Source organism: Nansenia antarctica (assembly GCF_963989245.1).
Source record: "Nansenia antarctica genome assembly, chromosome: 6".
In the NCBI taxonomy this organism is placed as follows: Eukaryota; Metazoa; Chordata; class Actinopteri; order Argentiniformes; family Microstomatidae; genus Nansenia; species Nansenia antarctica.
Genome location: NC_137676.1, coordinates 44,021,052 through 44,041,051, shown reverse-complemented (window position 1 = coordinate 44,041,051; position 20,000 = coordinate 44,021,052). Strand labels below are relative to the sequence as shown.

The following is a 20,000-nucleotide window of genomic DNA, read 5'->3' as shown; positions in this document are numbered from 1 at the left end:
AGTATTTTATTGCTGGTGTCTGTCTGGTTAACCATGACTGTCCTCAGTCTCCAAACTGACACATGCAAGCTACTATTGCATGATGTAGAGTGACAGTCAGGTCCATCTCAGAGACACACTGGGGATAGCTAGCAGCCTGTAGCACCCATCATCTCCATATTTCACTGCTCCCATTGCATATCAACTGATGCATGGCTGCCATTATGCAAATAACCACGTTTAAACAGTCATTTACATGAATGGGGATTTGATTTACTGTTTCGATAAATCATAATAAGCAAAGGCATATTCAGTTGGGGAATTGCAGAGGAGTGGTGGTGGAAGGGGTGGAGGGGGGTTAATGAATTCACATATTTCATATTTTTATGCAGATTGAGTAAATTTGCAGCAAGCAGACGAATATCATTGCTAATTAGCTTCAATGTTGTCCCTTTGGAACCTCAGAATTACTTTGGGTTTTAACAGTTTAAAACCCAACGCTTTTGTTAGTCTAATATATTTTGAAGGTCTTGGCCTATTTTCTTACAATCAACAATACTATACTGTATGTCTATGTCACTCTGTCTAGTGGGCATGGCTTGCAAGCACTTCCAGTAATTGTTCCGTTCTAGTTCCATGTTGGCGGTTATGTTAGTCACACTTTTGCTAACTTCAGACGAGACAAGGTTATTTGCCCTAGTTTGGAGAGTGGTACAGTATAGACTAGCCCATTTGTGGCTGGTGTGCTAGCCAGATGTGTGGGTGACAGGTGGTGGTGAAGGCATGGCTAGCAGAAGATTCATTACCCCACAGAACACTGAGGAGAGACAGAGAGAGAGAGAGAGAGAGAGAGAGAGAGAGTTGTTGAGAGGGGTGAGTAGAATTGTAGGTGCCTTCGTTCAGCTTGGACTCTGGGATATGAAGTCATAGCAAAATGAGCGGGGCAACACTGCCCGAGACAGAGAAAAAAGTGAGAGTAAGAAAGAGTGAGAGTGAGTAAAGTTATTTTTTATGAGTGAGTGTCTATGTCACTTTATGTGTGTGTGTGTGTGTGTGTGTGTGTGTGTGTGTGTGTGTGTGTGTGTGTGTGTGTGTGTGCGCGCGTGTGCGTGTGCGTGTGCGTGTGTGCGTGTGTCTGACCCTGATAGATTCCTCTCATTCCCTTGCACGTAGTCCAACATCGCACCAGTGCACCATAACATCACACAGTAGGTGCTTTATCTTCATTATCATCACAACTTTATCCTGCTGGTATCCCCTACCTCTCCATTCAGTGGACATAGTTATTTTAGGATTGTAAAAAACCTGCTTTGTAGATATTGTTGTCCATTTGAAGTATGGAAGTTCTACTATTTTTCCTTGGATTAATACACTGTTTTGAATGATGCTAATATCAGTTGAAAATCAATGAGATAAAGCATATTTAGAGAGATTGTGTTGACGATAATTAGCTTTTCAAGGTTGAATGTGTGTGTGGGGGGGGGGGGGGGAGGGGGGGAGGGGGGGACTCGGCTCTTCACTCGAGGCATCCGCAGCAACAACGGCACCCTTGTTCTTTTGTGTCACATACTGCTGTGCTACTGCCTGAGTGACTGAATATTAATGAGCAAACAGCGCATCTGGGATTGTTGGTTACTGGGAATCTGTCTAGAGATTTCGAAACATGCATACTGCTCCAATTTCTCTGCCTCCATCAGGAGTTTTGTTTTCTTGTGCTGTATTTTACAAAATAGTATAGTTTGTCTGAATCTAAACAGTTAGAACAAATAAGTATAATAGGCCGACCGTAGGCTCAGACATTCAAACAGTCTTTCACAACATGTTCACTGTGATCACAGAAGAGACTTCAGTAACGAGGAGCAAGTAGGAGGGTAAGTAGGAGCACAATGTGATTATTACTAGATGCCCATTGCAATCATCAGTATAAAATAGCAGTTAGTCACAAAGCTGTATTGAATATTGGCCTCTTAAGGCTCACTGTCTTCCATTATCATGAGCCTTCCTTCTGTAGGCCAGTGGGTCTTACCTAAGACCTAATTTCTCATCCAAGTTTCTCAGTAAATCCCTAAACGAACCCTACATGAACCCTACACCCAACCCTCCCTCACAGGGGCAGGCAGCCCAACGAGAGAGAGTGAGCAGACACTCCTGAGAAGGTTTAGGGAGCGGCTGAGATTGGACGTATCAAGGGACTTACTCAAGATGTCACTTGCAATGCAGAACCACAACACTATGCCTCAGTCCAAAGGATATGCAGACACTGACAAATAGGTGCCCCCCCTCACCACACACACACACACACACACACACACACACACACACACACACACACACACACACACACACACACACACACACACACACACACATAGGCACATACACACCTCTCACTCACTATCTTATCTGGAATGTTCCAGTGCTTGCTAGTGGAAAGCCAGAGGAGGAATATCATATCGGCCCTCGTGCCACTTTCCACAGCGCATTTTCCCCCTAACTACTATGGAGCAATATTTCCAGACAGACATGTCGGAATTGACTCTCGTACCCACTGGTGGTCTTTCTCCGAGGCTTGTGTGTGAATGTGTTTATGATATTCCTCATTTCCTATGTCTCCATTTGTATAAACCGGTCACGAATTATAATAGAAAGTAGGACCACCTACTATCTGAGTTCAATGTAAAATAACAGCTTTGGTGTATTTTTTCAAAAGGTTAAGGGTCCGATTCAATCCAAACCAGTCTGCACAGTGAGATAAAGCAACAATCTAGTTCCACTGTGAACGTGGATACACTTGAGAATAAATAACTTAAAGTATGTCAATAAATAAAGCTGGCTTTACGTGGCTTAGCTGTAATGCAGCAGGCAATAAGCACATTTATACTGTCTCCCTAAGGTCCTGGGTTCTTGTGCAGGTCCAGCACTCCTTGGATGACACCTTGTCATCCGTCTTGTCTGTTTCCTCCTCTCCTTTCCTACTGTCTCAATAAAAGTCGACTCAAACCCATTCCCTCAGCACCTGACGATCGTTGTATGGTTTTACCCCAGAAACGCCCAGATAATAGTTTTGATTGAATACGACCCTAGGCTTCTGACCATGAGGCTGCTCTCACTCACACCCATGAGGAAGTGAACGTCAGCCGCCTCAGCCCCTGTAATTGTTGGTCAGGATTTGTGGGGTGTGTGGAGGAGATAAAACCCTGTTTTCTCTGCTCAGCAGCCTTGTTCCTTATTTATGGCCCCTTATTGTGCAGCTCAAGCACGATCAATAGAGGCAAACTTAATGAATAAGTAATTGAATCGAATGTGTGACCATTATAGAATTTTTAACACTTCTGAAGAGTGCCTTGTGGTTTCTTGTTTCTCATGGGGTCCGCTGCGCCCGGTCTTTCAATGAGGTACATTACTGCTTTGGTTCCTCTGGAAAAAGTGGTTCTATTATCGGCTCCATTAACTACACCTCCGCGTAATGACATGCTACCCTCGCCGATGGTTTCATTCGACCCCATTTCTCCTACAGTTTTTTACGGTCGCTAAGTCACAGTGTTCAATACTGAAACCACAGATTCACAACTATTCTCAAGTCTCAGCGGAGCAGAAACCCATGTGAACAAAACTGTGACTCTTTCTCTGTGATTTGTGCATTGCTTTGTTATGTTATGTTAATTGTATTTATAATGCGCCCCCCATCCAACTTTTACATCGGCCCGGGGCGCAGCCCGGGTAAAGGAACAGATAAAGACAAAGACAAGGAACACAGAAAGCAATCAGACACAGACGACTTAAACGTAAATCTCAGGCATACAATTCACAACAAATAGGGAGTAGATTTAGGGAATGTCATTTAGGAAGAGGTGGGTTTTTAACTTGGCTCTAAAGGAGTCCAGAGTGGGGGCAAACTTGATGGCAGAAGGGAGCGCGTTCCACAGGGTCGGTGCTATCACCGCAAAGGCACGGTCACCCTTCCTCTTGAGGTTGGTACGTGGGACCCTCAGGCTGAGTTGGGCGTCGGACCTGAGCCTGGGTCTGGGCCTTGAGGAGGTAGACTGGTCCAGGAGGTCCTTGATGTAGGGTGGGGCGAGACTGTTGAGAGCTTTAAAAACAAAGGTGCCGATTTTGAACTTCACTCTCTTCTTCACTGGGAGCCAGTGAAGGGAGATGAGGACAGGGGAGATGTGGTCCCTCATTTTGGTGCCTGACACCAGCCTGGCAGCGGCATTTTGGACTAGCTGCAGGCGGTAGATGGTCTTATCAGGAAGTCCAGCATATAGTGAGTTGCAGTAGTCATACAAAATGCTTTCATACAAAATGCATTCAATGACTACGTTCTCCAAAATCCATAACACTTCTCTCATTCAAACTCCCCCACCTGCAAAATACTATGTATTTGCAACACATTTTTTCATTGTTAAACCACTGTGTTCAAAACTGTGAAGAACACGTTCAAAACTGAATTATTCGGTGCAATTTTGCAGTAATCATAATATTCCTATCATATATGACAGAAAGCTCGCAATAAACTGTTTTTTTGCACAGTGTTTGAGTGTGCAGATGCTGTTATTTTGCACTCTATTGATACTCTTCAGTTCAGCACCTCAGCAAAGTCTGATAACGGATGAGCGGTGGTATTTTCACTATTTGCAGTACTCATATTGAAATGTCTAGAAAATATTAGCAGAATATATACAATGAAATGAAATAGACTAGATGCATTGCCAGGGAAGACATTAGATGTGACCAGAGGCAGACCAGAGGGTGGACCAAAACCCTCAGGAGTGAGACATTTTTGGTGTGATTGCTATTGTATTGTCGCCCTGGAATTTCTGTTTTTATTTTTTATTTGAACTTTGCATCTTCCACTTTATTTTTCACTTTTCATTTTACACAAGTAAATGTAGTGTACTTTGAAGTAAATGTACCGTAACTTACTTTCTGCAAAGATACTGAAATAAAAGGATAAAAGATAGAATAAAGGATAGAAGCAAAAGATAGAATAAAGGAAGCAAATTGCGGCATTTCTGATTCATTCTTGTTGCCTAATACTTGACAGTTGTACAGTCAACTATTCTGTCTATGATTACTATAAATCAAACCATTTTTATAATGAAATATTCATTCTTGTGAAAATCATTCAAACTATGTAATGCTCCCTGTTGTTAGTGTTTTGTAAGTCAGAATGTTATGAATGACAGTGTATGCTTCTGAGTGAACATTGTTGCCAGTGTGTGGTTGAACGAGCTTCTTTTGAGACATGAATGAAGTCATTGGCCAACATGAGTGTTACTAATGCAGACTGTATGAAGAGTTGTAAAACTGTGTCTTCAGTATTGAACACTGTGACTTAGCGACCGTAAAAAACTGTAAAGCAGTTAAGTTTCAGAGGAAACAGGCTCAGTCTTGATGAGTGACAAGCACAAGATAAATCATGCTTGTGTTACAGTAGATGGCCTTTGCTGCAGTTTGCTATGTTCCATCTATTAGGAAGAAACACATAGTGTTTAGCCTGTTTAAGAGTTTTGTTATGATAAATCTATAATAACAAAACTCAGACCTTCAGCATAAAAGTCTCAGTTTTCTAGGTTGAAGACTATATCATATCAACAGGAAACACATTAGGGTGTTCGCCCCAGGTAGGTAGCTGACAGCCAGTGGTGGGTTGTTGAGAGGGGCATGCTGGGATATCTCTGGGCCTACTGGGCCTTAATGGGCTGAGCGGAGACAGACACTACAGGGAAGTTCGCAACCCCACCACAGGAGAGGGGTCACATGGGACGGTGTGACATTTGAGTGGCAGGGAGAGAGAGGTATCAAGTCAACAGACATTACAGTTTTTCTCTATCGCTTTAACACTATAATCGGAACCTCAAACACAATGACCAAAACCAAAACACTGGAACTGGTGTATTTTATCTCACACCAATTCTCCACAATGACAAACACATTTCTTGCTTATCACTCATTTTGCAGCTCTAAACCACACAGTTAACAAAACACTAAATACAATTCTCTACATTTGGCACAACCTTCCTTGCTAAAATCTCTTGTGTTCACATGGAAACCACTACCATTCAGAATGCTAAACTCAAACCACCAATCACACACTCACCCTCCTCATATGGGCAAACACCTATTGCTTTTGAATTAGCAATCATAGCTTTAGCAATACAAGTGTGTTGGAGAACAATAGATGCCAACTTGCCGAGAACAGAGGCCTGTGGCCAAACAGAAACGAAAGGCAGGATGCAGCCTCATTTTTAATAATAATTTTGCCATTTAGCAGACGCTTTTATCCAAAGCGACTTACAATTACGAATTACAGGGACATTCCCCCTGGAGTAACTGAGGGCTAAGTGCCTTACCCAAGGGCACACTAGTAGTGGTGTGGCTTCAGGCGGGATTTGAACTCACAACCTTCCGATCCCAAGTCCAACTCACTATCCACTAGACCACCTTTTTCTTTACAGTATATGCAGAAGGCTTATTTTCTTTTCTTTTTTAATATTGTTTGTTCTGTATGATGTACATTTTGATTGATTCATTTGTATTTTGATTGATTTTACAAATCCAACTGTGTTTGCTGAGATACATAGAGTATTTCAGAATAAAACAAACGTTCTATTGTTGTATTTGTGTGTTTTATATTTGAGTATGAAAACATACAGTTAACGTATGTAGTGTAACACTGAAAATGCAAAAGGCCTACTGATAATCTTATCATAGTACTGTTTTCCGCTGATCATAGCACATCAGTGTTCAATTGGTTGTTACAAGTGTCTATTCATTTGATGGTGTGTGTGTGTTTGTCATTTGACGACAACATTTCATTTGAGAATGAAACATTTTTTGAAGAATGAATGAAGAATGAAGAATGAATGAAGAATGAACATTTTTGGAGAAGACAACATTATTTTGAATGCAGTGTTTGCTTTTGCAATAGATTTGTGAAGTTTAGGGTGTGTGAGTTTTTGGATTTGTGTTAAGAGTTCAGAGAAAATGAGCTATGCTTTGAGAAAACGTGTTAAAGCGATAGAAAAACTGTAATAAGGATATCAGTTATGGTTGATGATGTCACTTTTGTGTAGTGTTTAAATTGTGTTCGGTCTGTTGGTTCCATCAGATAACACAGAGGTTACTGTAATCATTGATCACCTTTGTTCAAGGGAAAAATTATAAATTGCTTTTTTCTTAAAGAAATGTGCAATATTATTTCAGTCATAAACATAACATGTGAGGGCAACACAAGCTTGTGTCCATGGAGAGAACATCCTAACTGAATACTAACTAGTACTGCATACTAACTGAATACCAACAACCTATTGTTAGCTCTCTGCAGTGCCTACCACAACACAATAATTTTCAATGACGCCACATTTTCAACTTGCAGCTTTGCAGAACAATTATTCTGCTGTTTATCAAAGCCAACGTATTATCCTTACTCTTTTCCCTAATTTGCCTGTGCCGCTCTCTCTAAATATTTTGGCAGTTGCTAATGTGTTTCTCTAATTGATTTCCTCTGAGTGAGTTTGGTCTGATTGTAATATTGGAGCCAGGATATGAGTAGCCTCTGAATTCTGCTTGGCGCTTGGCTGTGGCATGTGAGATGGAGAAGAGTTGTTTTCTCCCGCCTCTCCTGCGCCTCAAGGAAGTATGAAATTGAGCAGAAGATTTGACTCGTTCCTATAAATGACTCTACGTAATCAAACATAGATTACGGTACTATTTCTTTCATGTGAAGAAAATATAGCAGCATTTTGGTCTTAGCTTATCTTATCAGACTGAAGTTTGATTTAGTATTTTTTACTATGTCTTGTCGTGTTGGCATGGCAATCAATTCTCTGTGCTACTAAACAAAATACCAGTAGACAGTTGTGTGGGACAATATTGACTGCTAGTCAAGAAAGTCGCCAAATCCATCCCTCTCTCTTCAAACCCTTTCCTCTAAACACCAGATGAAATACTGTGTAGTATCTCAACATGAGGAACTATTTGCAAACTATTTGCAAATCTTATGGATTGCACCTTTAATTTGGATAACAAATGGAACCATAACCTCCCTCCCCTCCTATGTACAATAATCAAACAGTTTAGTTTTATATACCATTGATTATTTCAATAACAATTACCATACTCTCCTCCTGCTCCTCCTCGACTGCTGTGTGGGGAACTACATGAACATGCATGGATTGCACCTTTAATTCCGATAACCAATGGAACATCTCTCTCTCCTCCCCCCTACCTGCAGTGTTGCTGCGTGAGGAGGTGGCCCAGCTCCAGGAGGAGGTGCACCTGCTGCGGCAGATGAAGGACATGTTGAGTAAGGACCTGGAGGAGACCCAGGGGGGCTGCTCGGCAGACGTGCTCTCTGCCACCGAGCTCAGAGTGCAGCTTGCCCAGAAGGAGCAGGAACTGGACCGTGCCAAGGAGGCACTGCAGGGTGAGTTGGTCTATAGCGAAGTGTACACCACAGTACGGGCAGATGTGTATGGGCAAACACAGATGATAGTGAAGATATCACACACACACACGCACACACACACACACACACACACACACACACACACACACACACACACACACACACACACACACACATTTTCAGAGCTAAAGCCGGTTTACACCAGACAGACTGCTGCACCAGACAGTATACAGTATGACCCAATCTCCTATGGGTACATGTTGTTTGTTCACTGTTGTCCTATTGGCCAAGACAGATATGGTACACAGGCCAAACACACAAGGTGGAGAGCATCATCTCTGTGGTATTTCATTTTAAAAAGCAGCGATTCAACAATCAGTCATGGGTCTTTGTTTTTAGGAAATGTATGGTTGTCAGTCTTTAGGCCTACACTGTTGAGAAGAATAGAACGGCAAGAAATAGAAAATAAAATACCAGAACATCTTCAGATATTACTATTGTGTGTCTATTGTATCTTTGTTTGACTGTAATAGCTCTAGGGAAGATACATTGTGAACTCCTTTTATGACTATTGTTCTGCAGTGAATTGACCCCAGCAAGCACTCAAGCAAAACAATCACAAGCACTGAAAGATTAATTAAGAGTGACTTAGTGTAGCTTACGAAGTCTAGAGAGATAAGCAGGGGAGGCTTTGCTCTATGAATCAAGCTTCCCTGTATGGGAGGAGAGAAGGAAATTGCTTATTATCATCACTTAATTAATATCAGTTTGTTTTCATTATTTGAGTAGCCCTCATCATTGATACGCACAAGGCGGTGATGTGGGAGTTTGCTGCTCACGATAGCACATACGTAGTCTCTAGGCTTCTGTAAGAGCAGGTCAAAATACACAAGTTCAGAGTCTGTTACGACCTTGGACTCAATTGTTGATGGTTGGTTGAAATGATAGTAACTCCACTTCATCCTACTCCAACCAAAGGCGAGTCGTCAAAACTATCACGGCTTGTGACTTTTTCTTTAAGAGACAGTGTGATTTGATTTGATTTGATTAGATTTGTATTTGTCCCAAACACAATAAACATATAAGAACATATACAAATTAAAAAAGTAAAAAAGTGTGAGACAGTGTGAGATTTGGAACTTTAACTTCAAATTAAACATTAGTAATATTATATTTAATTGATTAATTTCACTAGTTGGCCTTAATACAAGGCCAGAGAAGTTGTTAGCATTAGCGGCATTAGCACTCCCAGTCTGGTCCCTAGTGGAAGGGTAGCCATGTTGGAATCGTACCCAGCACCACTTTCAGCCGTAATCATGCCAAATCTGGAAACACATCTGTCAACCCATTTTGTCTCATTTACTTGTTTGTGTCGTTAATTGTTGTTGTTACACCAGTTGTTTTCCGTAAATGCAGGAAGCCTCTCTCTCTCTCTCTCTCTCTCTCTCTCTCTCTCTCTCTCTCTCTCTCTCTCTCTCTCTCTATCTCTCTCTCTCTCTCTATCTCTCTCTCTCTCTCTCTCGCTCTCTCTCTCTCTCTCTCTCTCTATCTCGCTCTCTCTCTCTCTCTCTATCTCGCTCTCTCTCGCTCTCTCTCACTCTCTCTCGCTCTCTCTCTCTCTCTCTCTCTCTGCAGGGATAATTATAGTGTGTGGGTTTGTTTTGAAAGAGGCCTATAGTAGCTAAATCCAAGAGAGTGAACCTGTAGAGGGGGCAATGCTGCATCAGAGTGAGTCACTGAAACCATGGCAACCCCACTGTGACAAACACTTTGAAAGAATTCTACTCAACAGAAGGTTGGCTTCTATTTAGAAGCTACTCATATACCACAATGCACTCCGATATCAGCGGTTACCCTAAAGCAGTGTTACCCTAAAATGCAAAAAGCTCCCTTTCTTGGTTTAATCCTCCTCTCCTTTTCATTTCAGCGCCATGCTCACATAGGTCATTAGGGCTTGCTCCCATGTTTGCACTTATACCATGGCTAGCTGAGTGGTGTAGCATAGCCCCACAAGATAACTCATTAGTAGCTACCTTACGGCGGGAGGTATACAATTATCTTGTTAAATAGTGACAGCTGAGTGTTGCAGATTTAACTGAGGCAAAGTGTCGATTCTGTTTGATTTAACCCGATTTTGCGAGGCTGGCATATTGTAAACAGCCCACCAGATGGGAAGAATGAGTCTGAAGTTTGGATGGCAAGCTGCCACTGGGACTTTGATTATTCCGCTCCTCACGTGGATGTGACGCTTTGCAGTTGTGTTGTTCTGAGCACGGTTTAATATGTACTGAATGTACAGGACCTGTCCTGCACTCAAAACCACCATCCAGTAGGGCACCGTGTGAGTCGCAGGTGCCGTTGCCGCTTTCACTCTTCAGTCCTTTCAACTCTGCAGTGTAATGTTTTCATCCTTTCTCTGTAATGTCTTTGGTTTGGATTTAGATTTTTGACTGTGTATTTTCACTATCACGCAACATGCTCTATTCTCTAGCCTGTTGCATCTCCACTTTTTAAAGTGTCTGGCAACGTCACCCTGCACGTTTCTGCTATAATAATAATAATAATAATAATAATAACTTTTATTTGTATTGCACTTTTCCTGCAAACGTTGCAGCTATAACTTCATATCCCATATCTGCAACAGTCCAAGCTGCACAAGGCCACCTCAAATCTACTCACCCCTCTAAACCACTCTCTCTCTCTCTCTCTCTCTCTCTCTCTCTCTCTCTCTCTCTCTCTCTCTCTCTCTCTCTCTCTCTCCCTCTCTCTCTCTCTCTTTCTCTCTCTCTCTCTCTCTCTCTCTCTCTCTCTCTCTCTCTCTCTCTCTCTCTCTCTCTCTCTCTCTCTTTCTCCTGCTCCCTCTCGTTGTTTCTTCCCCTCATTGATTATGGCTCTGGTACAGCCTTCTCAGTGTGAAGGCCTGTTCTCACTCCCACTACATGCCCATCATCGGACTGAGCATTGTAATTGTGTTGGTGGGTAATTGCCACCCGCTCGCAATTACAGGTTTGTTGTGATGCCTGTGAACACTGGAACTGGCAGGAGTGGGCAGAAGAGGGGCAGGGTATGCTGCAGACCCAAGAGAGCAAAGCAGTGCCGGGCTTTGGCAGAGACGAGTATTCCTGTGTCCCAGGATTCACCCATGACTTCCTTTCCATAAGGAAAGGTAATAAGGAAAGGAAGCTATTTCAGACATGGCCTACCTAGCCTACAATAACAGAAATGAGAGCCACTCTTAGGTCTATTGAACAACTACTTAGTTGTTGTAGTTATTCAAAGTGTAGTTTGTATTTAATTTGCCATTGCCAGGGTGCCTAATCTCCCTGGAATTCCCAGTCAGAACAGCCAGAAATGAAAGCCTCAGACAGATGTATCATCAAAGCGTAGTCTGCCGAGTGCATTTACTGCTCTTTCACGGTACAACGTGCTCTGAAACCTACTCAGCCCCCACATGATACACACACACACACACACACACACACACACACACACACACACAAACACACACAGTAGACTATATACAGTACAGTATACTCCACACATACTCTAGACACACACACACACACACACACACACACACACACACACACTCCAGAACTCAGTCTCCACACTTTTATTGGAATGTTTAACCAGATCACATGAAATTATTCACACTTTTAGATGTTTTAAAAAATAAAAGAATCTTTCAAAAAGAAAACCAATTGATTCCAATTGAATTTTAAGACAGGAAAACTTGCATGGTGTCTGGCTAATATGCTCCAAACTTCCAAGTGATTTATTTCTCTGCTTCTGGCAGCTGTTACATGAAAGTATTATTAATTAGTGGTTTTGCTCTCTAATTGTTTACAGTTTTTTACGGTCGCCAAGTCACAGTGTTCAATACTGAAGCCACAGAGTCACAACTGTTCATACAGTCTGCATTAGTAACACTCATGTTGGCCAATCACTTCATTCATGTCTCAAAAGAAGCTCGTTCAACCATACACTGGCAACAATGTTCACTCAGAAGCATACACTGTCATTCATAACATTCTGACTTACAAAACACTAACAACAGGGAGCATTACATAGTTTGAATGATTTTCACAAGAATGAATATTTCATTATACAAATGGTTTGATTTATAGTAATCATAGACAGAATAGTTGACTGTACAACTGTAAAGTATTAGGCAACAAGAATGAATCAGAAATGCCGCAATTTGCTTCTTTCCTTTATTCTATCTTTTGCTTCTATCCTTTATTCTGTTTTATCCTTTTTTTTCAGTATCTTTGCAGAAAGTAAGTTACGGTACATTTACTTCAAAGTACACTACATTTGTGGAAAATTTAAAGTGACAAATAAAGTGGAAGATGCAAAGTTCAAACAAAAAAGAAAAACAGAAATTCCAGGGCTACAATACAATAGCAATCACACCAAAAATGTCTCACTCCTGAGGGTTTTGGTCCACCCTCTGGTCTGCATCTGGTCACATCTAATGTCTTCCCTGGCAATGCATCTAGTCTATTTCATTTTATTGTATATGTTCTGCTAATATTTTCTAGACATTTCAATATGATTACTGCAAATAGTGAAAATACCACCGCTCATCCGTTATCAGACTTTGCTGAGGTGCTGGAACTGAAGAGTATCAATAGAGTGCAAAATAACAGCATCTGCACACTCAAACACTGTGCAAAAAAACAGTTTATTGCAAGCTTTCTGTCATATATGATAGGAATATGATTACTGCAAAAATGCACCAAATAATTCAGTTTTGAACGTGTTCTTCACAGTTTTGAACACAGTGGTTTAACAATGAAAAACTTTGTTGCAAATACATAGTGTTTTGCAGGTGGGGGAGTTTGAATGAGAGAAGTGTTATGGATTTTGGAGAACGTAGTCATTGAATGCATTTTGTATGAAAGCAATGCACAAATCACAGAGAAAGAGTCACAGTTTTGTTCACATGGGCTTCTGCTCTGCTGACTGTATGAATAGTTGTGACTCTATGGCTTCAGTATTGAACACTGTGACTTAGCGACCGTAAAAAACTGTAATCTATACAAACCATTGGTCTCTAGCGAGGTCATGTTTAGGTTCATAGTGGTTCATAGTGGCACCCAGTGGTTGCATATGGTACATTTGTCCACCAATCCTCAGCCAAGAGAACACCAATCAACCAATCAGAATCAATCCAGTGGGTTTATGACCATGGTTTTCTTTAATGAGTTGGTCAATGAGTTAGTTTTAACTTTTTAGAAGTTTCATTAATTGCAACTCAATATAATGAGGCACACGAGCCTAACTAGTTCAGCTTGACCCCCCTCCTCATTAAGGAGAATCATTCTAGCTGCAGAGATGATGGCAGAGTAAGACCTGAAAAGCTAGAATCAAGAAACAAGTGCCACTAAGAGTGAACTACTGTATTACTGTATATCTATTAAATCACTTACCTGACTATAGAAACGGACCAAATAGAGATTGTACATCAATCACTCTGTGACCTTATTGAGAGGATTCAGTGAAAACCAGCTGTCAAGTTGTCAACTATGCTCTGCAAACAGAGTGTGTGTTGAAATTCAAATAAGAATAAAACATTTGATTAAGCATCCACTTTTTGATGTCGATTTAGCGCAAGCTACCACCCGTCAATCAAAAACTCTGCTACCCCATAGACGAAACACCCGTCAATTCCAAACTACCATTTCCCCACTCCCCTGGTCCCCTGGTCCGTCCGTCCATCCCCGTCAACAAAACATGTGCGGGGGGCATAATAAAAATATTGCTTAGGGGCACAAAAGTCCTAGGGCTGGGCCTGAGCAATTGGACAACAAAAATTCACTGTTCAAAATATTCAGTAATATAAATAAATAACGTGTCTACCGTATGTCTGACTTTATTTGATTTAAGGTTTTTACATCTATATCATACATCTCTGGATCAAAGTCTCCACTTCTACACCCACGTGCCTGTGCTGCTGTTCTTCACACAGACCTATCTAAGGCCTCTGGCCCATTAATGAGCAGTGTTTGATCCATGTTTAATGGTCTTTGATCCATGTTTAATGGTAGCCCTGGTTGCCCTAGCTCCCTCGTTAAAAATGAATTCCTGCAGCAGGGATGGGTCACTTACAGGTCAACCTGGGAGCTTGTGGGTAAATGTTACAATTCATGTCATGACAGAGCTGTTGGCTTTTACAGTAATCCCACCATGTACAGTGGACCATTACACCAACATACTGAGTAGTCTGAGAAGTATACATAACCCTAGAGGCTGGTCGAGGGACAAATCAGAGGATGGTCTCACTGTAATGGATGGAATGGACTGTTACATGTTTAATACCATTCCTTATACTAGCATCTCATTGGCGTCATCCGGTTTCTCCCTCTACCATCCTCCTCTAGATCCATATGTAGGGTTAATCCTTATGTGTAACTCACGTGTGCACATATTGATATCAAGAGGATGTGAGTAGCCCTTTAAACAGGCAGTTCATTCTACGAGTCAGATGTGGCCAGTGAAACTCCATGGTGTTGTCCAAGGTGTCCTCTCGTGTTCGCTCCCCCACTTGTGTTTGGAGATGATGGCACACTAAAAGCCAGGCACTTCACATGAGTGCACCTGTAGCTGTTTGAGGATATGAAGTGGATCTTTCAGACAAATAGTAATGTGGAAATACAAATCAAATCAAATCAAATTTTATTTGTATAGCGCATTTCTTACAAGATGCAACTCAATGCGCTTATACAGTACTTTCTAACTGCATTGTAGTCTGATAATGCTCTTGATTTCAGAGTAGAAGGGTAGATAATGAAGATATATAATTATTAATGAAGAAAATGGCTTCATCGAGAAAAAAAGAAAGAAAAGAAAATACAAATAAACGTGGGATACAGGCTGTGTTCGGAATGGCATACTAGCATACTACTCATACTAGATATGACGTAAATTTGAGTATGCGAGAGTGTTCACACTGTACAGTATGGGAAATTTGAGTATGCGAGAATTTTTTTATATTATCTTTGAGTATGCGATCGATGCATGCTATTCCTACTCAACTTCCCCAAAATGCATTGCGCGTCTCTTCAGTCTCGTCAAACTGCGTCATACAAACTCGTCATACAGCTGTTGTTTACATTGTCTAATAGCCTGGAGACCGAAAGCTTGCAATAAACATCGTTTTTTGCACCGATTTGAGTGTGCAGATGCAGTTTTTTTGTACTCCATTTGATACTCTTCAGCTGCAGCACACTAAGTCTGATCACGGATGATTGGTGGTATTTTCACTATATTGGGAATCTACATGGTGAAATGCATTCTTAGACATGTCTACGTCGTCATGATTACAAAGATGCCACTTGAAATGCATGAAACCCAAGTTTATTAGTGTCTTACACACACGTTCGCCTAGTATTTGACCTGTAGCCCAGTCACGAATGGTCCCAGTATTGTAGCTTCAGATGGACCGGTTGGGTTTGTTATTGTGCTTGCTGCAACAAGCCCACGATATGTTATTGCTCATATATATTTATTTTAATCCTGTTATTTTACCAACTGCTAAGACAACAATATAGTAAGCTAGTTACTTGAGCTAGCTAAAGATATTGGCCATTTTACAACTTGTTGTAATTATGTTACGATGTTTCTGTCGAACTCTTCTGACTCTTCTGAAGGTATGTAAGCAACGCTGGGTGCGTTCGTACATCCGCTCTGAGAGCGCCGGAGCACACACTGGGTTCAACGTCATAAAGGGACCAGGTAATTTGATTGGACAAGAGGCATTCCATGAGTGCTGATCAGATTTCCATGGCAAATTTACGAACGCAGCCGTAATGTAGCTAGCGAACAGAAGGCAGAAAAAAACGTCAGATCAGATATATAAACTGGATACATTTTGGGAATATATGTGCTTACTTTCTCGCCTGAAAACATATTAAAACTTCATAAAATGACATGTTAACACTAGTAAAGCCGAAATTACAGCTTTACAGCCAATGGAGGTTTAAAATGGAGGATTTAAATTCCCCGCTCCCGGCCGGTGAGAAATGCATTCTGGGAGGCAGTATGCATACTGCAATGTAAACGGTCGGCTGGTTTTCGCATACTTATTATGAATTTAGTAGGCAGTATGCAGTATATACTCATTGAGTATGCTAGTATGCAGTATGCTAGTATACCATTTCGAACACAGCCACAGATTTTGATGAGAACTGTGGTGTGAGAGGTTATACACTTGAATGAATTGTGTCTAAACCCAATGGTTTAATGACAGTTCAGTATTATACAGTAGATACACGTTGTAGAGTAACTGTGTTTTCATTTAAATTAATCTCTGAGTGAGATGTAGGCCTACTGTAGAAACGTTTCTACAGTATGAATGAATGAATGAATGAATGGTCTTTATTGTCATTGATATAGTACAGGTACCAAACAACGAAATTTGGGAGGGGGGGCTCCCCTGGTGCTAGGAAAAAAAAACTAAAAACAAGAAGGGAAAAGAGCTGGTTTACATAAATAAAGGCTATATACACTATACTATACTATACAAATAAAACACTGTGCTGTACTCTATGCTATGCTATACCTATTCTAACATTTCCTATCTCTGAACCTTATGTACCCGAGGGTTGTCATATTGCACATAGTGTTATTGCACATTCATTTAAAGTGTCGCAGTTTGCAGGTTTGAAATGTTCACAGTTGTGTTTCAGTATTGCACTTGATTTCAATCTAGTAGCTGCCATCAAATTGTCTAGATTGTCCAGGGCCTAGAACCGAGGTCTTTGCTGTATTCAGGGCCTGAATGGCCCTGGGGTCGAAGCTGAGCTTCAGTCTGTTTGTCCTTGCGAATATGGTCCAGTAGCAACAATACAGTCAATGCATTGTATTATAGTGCGAGTCTAGGTGGTATTATTGTATGCTAAGATAATTGTGTCCCTGACCACCTGAACTCAATAGCACAGTGCCAGTCCTATTCTTTTGAATTAGATTTAGTTGAACAAACTGTCATGGTCTGCATTTGAACTGAATTAAAATATAAATTTAACAATGCGGCAGAGAGAAAGTTAATTCATAGACTTTGTACGACTTGTATCCCAAGCAGGCTTTACCATGGTCACAGACATCCTGTATTTATTCCCACTAGTTTACCCACTAACAAATTCGATATCAATCACCAACAACCCACAATACTTAATGGCCTTCCTCCAATCCCCAGTCTGGCCTTACACTTGATCTGGTTCAGTTGCAGGACACAGGAAGTAACAGGCACTCCAGTCACAGAGAGCTCCTCTAAGAACACCATGTTCCTAACATACACTAATGAGTGAAGCCACTCCACACCACCTCTCCAACCACTCCAGGTGCACTGCAGAGGAAGTATCAGGCTTTTCCGCTCACAATACACTGCTCCACAGCTGAGAGAGTGAGAATTCACTTAATATCATTGAAAAGCACTTATGCCCATGGTTTGCAGACAATGGTGAATAGGCAGATGAGTAGATTGGTCTGTGTTGTACACACACACACACACACACACACACACACACACACACACACACACACACACACACACACATTATCATTCTCTGTTATAGCAATACAAAACTGGAACTCACTACCTACCTACATAAAAAATATACATACATACTCCACCTTCACAACACACCTTAAGGCATGGCTTTGCAATAACTATAACTGCATACATTAATTTCTGTCAGATGTGACGTGTGTGTTGTATGTACACCTCTATCTTTGCTACCCGCCTGCATATGTCTGTGTGTGCTTCAATGTCTGGATGCTGCTGTGCCTGTATGTTGCTGTGTCTGTATGCTGCTATGTCTGTTGCTATGACTATTTGCTCTTCCTTTGTCCCCTTTGTACTGTTCTTATCTCATGTACTGTATTGATGTTGCTGCCATTTGTGCTTGAATGTCTTGTCTCCCCGGCATGTTTGTGCTTGCTCCAATTATGCTTGATATGTTTGTATGTCCTGCTCCATTTGTTTGTGTTTGCTGCAATTGTAATTTTTTAAACTAATGTATTTTATTTTAGGGAGCCTATTGTCAACTGGCCCGGGGACAACAGCTGGAAATTAGCCATGTAGGCTAAAGCTGCTCCATTTACTGTTGTTACAGTTAATTAATGGGGACTGTCCACGACATCATAAACTAATAAACTAAACTAAACTAAACACACACACACATAGAGTATGTAAAAAGGCACCCCCATTACCTTCAAGCTTCTCCAACACCATTTTGTCCTCAAACTCACTACACACAACATTAGCTCCAGGTCTGTTTAGTTCCCTGGTTGTTCCCCATCTTATCTGGTAATGACTTTTTAGAAGGCGGCAGGCTTGGACAAGCCCTCAGAGCTTTCGAGAATAGAGGAGTCTTTAATGGCTGTCAAAAAAGGAGACAACCCTTCTGTTTTCTATCTCACCTGTCCATCTTAGCAAAAAGCCTTACTATTACTACTTAAGATAATTCCCCAATACTGTTATGAATGCACCACCCAACATGCACTGTGACAATCAACAAGGTCTTTGTTTCTGTGAGAGGGAGACATAGATGAAGATTTTGTTGATGAAAGGTTCCAGGTGCTAGATGCTTAGGCCAAGTCACTCAACTCAGAGAGGCTTTGATATCACTTCCTGCGGCAGGTGCAGAGGAATTTCCTGTCTCCCTCGGCCAATGAGGGGCTTGCTTTGTCCTTGCTCTCTGTTCAGTTGGCTTGTACATCCCTTTGGCATAGCCATTCCTCTCCTGGAAAAGGGTTTGAAAGGGGGGGGGGGTGGGTGAAAGAGAGTGATCTGTCCTTGGAAAAGTCGGTTTGTTGTGTCCGAGCGAGCTCCCCAGATGCAGGCTGTGAACGTCGCTCAATTACCGTGTCTGTAATGGAAGTTAATTAATGATGCCCAGCTGGAGGTTTGGCTCTGACAGAGAGGGGGGGGATAGGAACAAGGAGAGAGGAAGAGATAGGGGGGATCGAGCGAGAGAGAAGCAGACAAGGAGAAAGAACAAGAGAGGGAGCTAGAGAGTGGGGAGGACAGGATAGATAGAGGACATAGCAAGTTATTAGGAAAGAATAGACAGCAAGAGAAAGAAAAAGTAACAAATAAGTGAGCATAAGGACTTCTGAAAGAAAAGAGAAAAGGAGAGGAAATGATAGAGTTTGGACCAAGAGGATGGGGAAGAGATAAGATGTGGTCAGATTGAAAAGACTGCTAGAGAGAGAGAGAGAGAGAGAGAGAGGTGAGAGACAGACATACAGACAGAGAGAGAGAGAGGGTATGTCAAGAACGAATGGTTACTGTACTGTATACTGTTTTGAAGCTCGTCCAGTATATGTGGGTTAAGTGGCAGAGAGAGAGGGTGCACCAGTCTCCACCTCACTCCAGCTCTGCTGGGTAACTAGGCCAGAGGTGGGGAAGAGATTGACGTGAGAGTTCATCTCTAATTCACCCTTCCATCAAGAAGCTGTTACGCAGCATTAGACATGCAAGAGCAGGGATGTCAATGGAGCTAAGCTTTCCATAAACTGTAGTGATTTTTATAGTACTCTACTCTACCCAACTGTACTGTATTGCTTTTATTGAGTGTTTTGCCGTTTCAAGTGTAAAAGT

The 20,000-nt window shown here is 41.5% G+C and overlaps 1 protein-coding gene across 1 annotated transcript in view; it reads left to right on the top strand.

The window, feature by feature from the left end:
- The window catches only part of kazna (kazrin, periplakin interacting protein a), a gene marked incomplete at its 5' end in the record, with an annotated part of 180,355 nt that overhangs the window by 154,717 nt on the left and 5,638 nt on the right, over positions 1–20,000 (top strand). Inside the window, one exon of the mRNA XM_080535245.1 lies at positions 8,219–8,410. Coding sequence (XP_080391371.1) covers positions 8,219–8,410 — 192 coding nt within the window. The remainder of the gene's footprint in view (positions 1–8,218; positions 8,411–20,000) is intronic.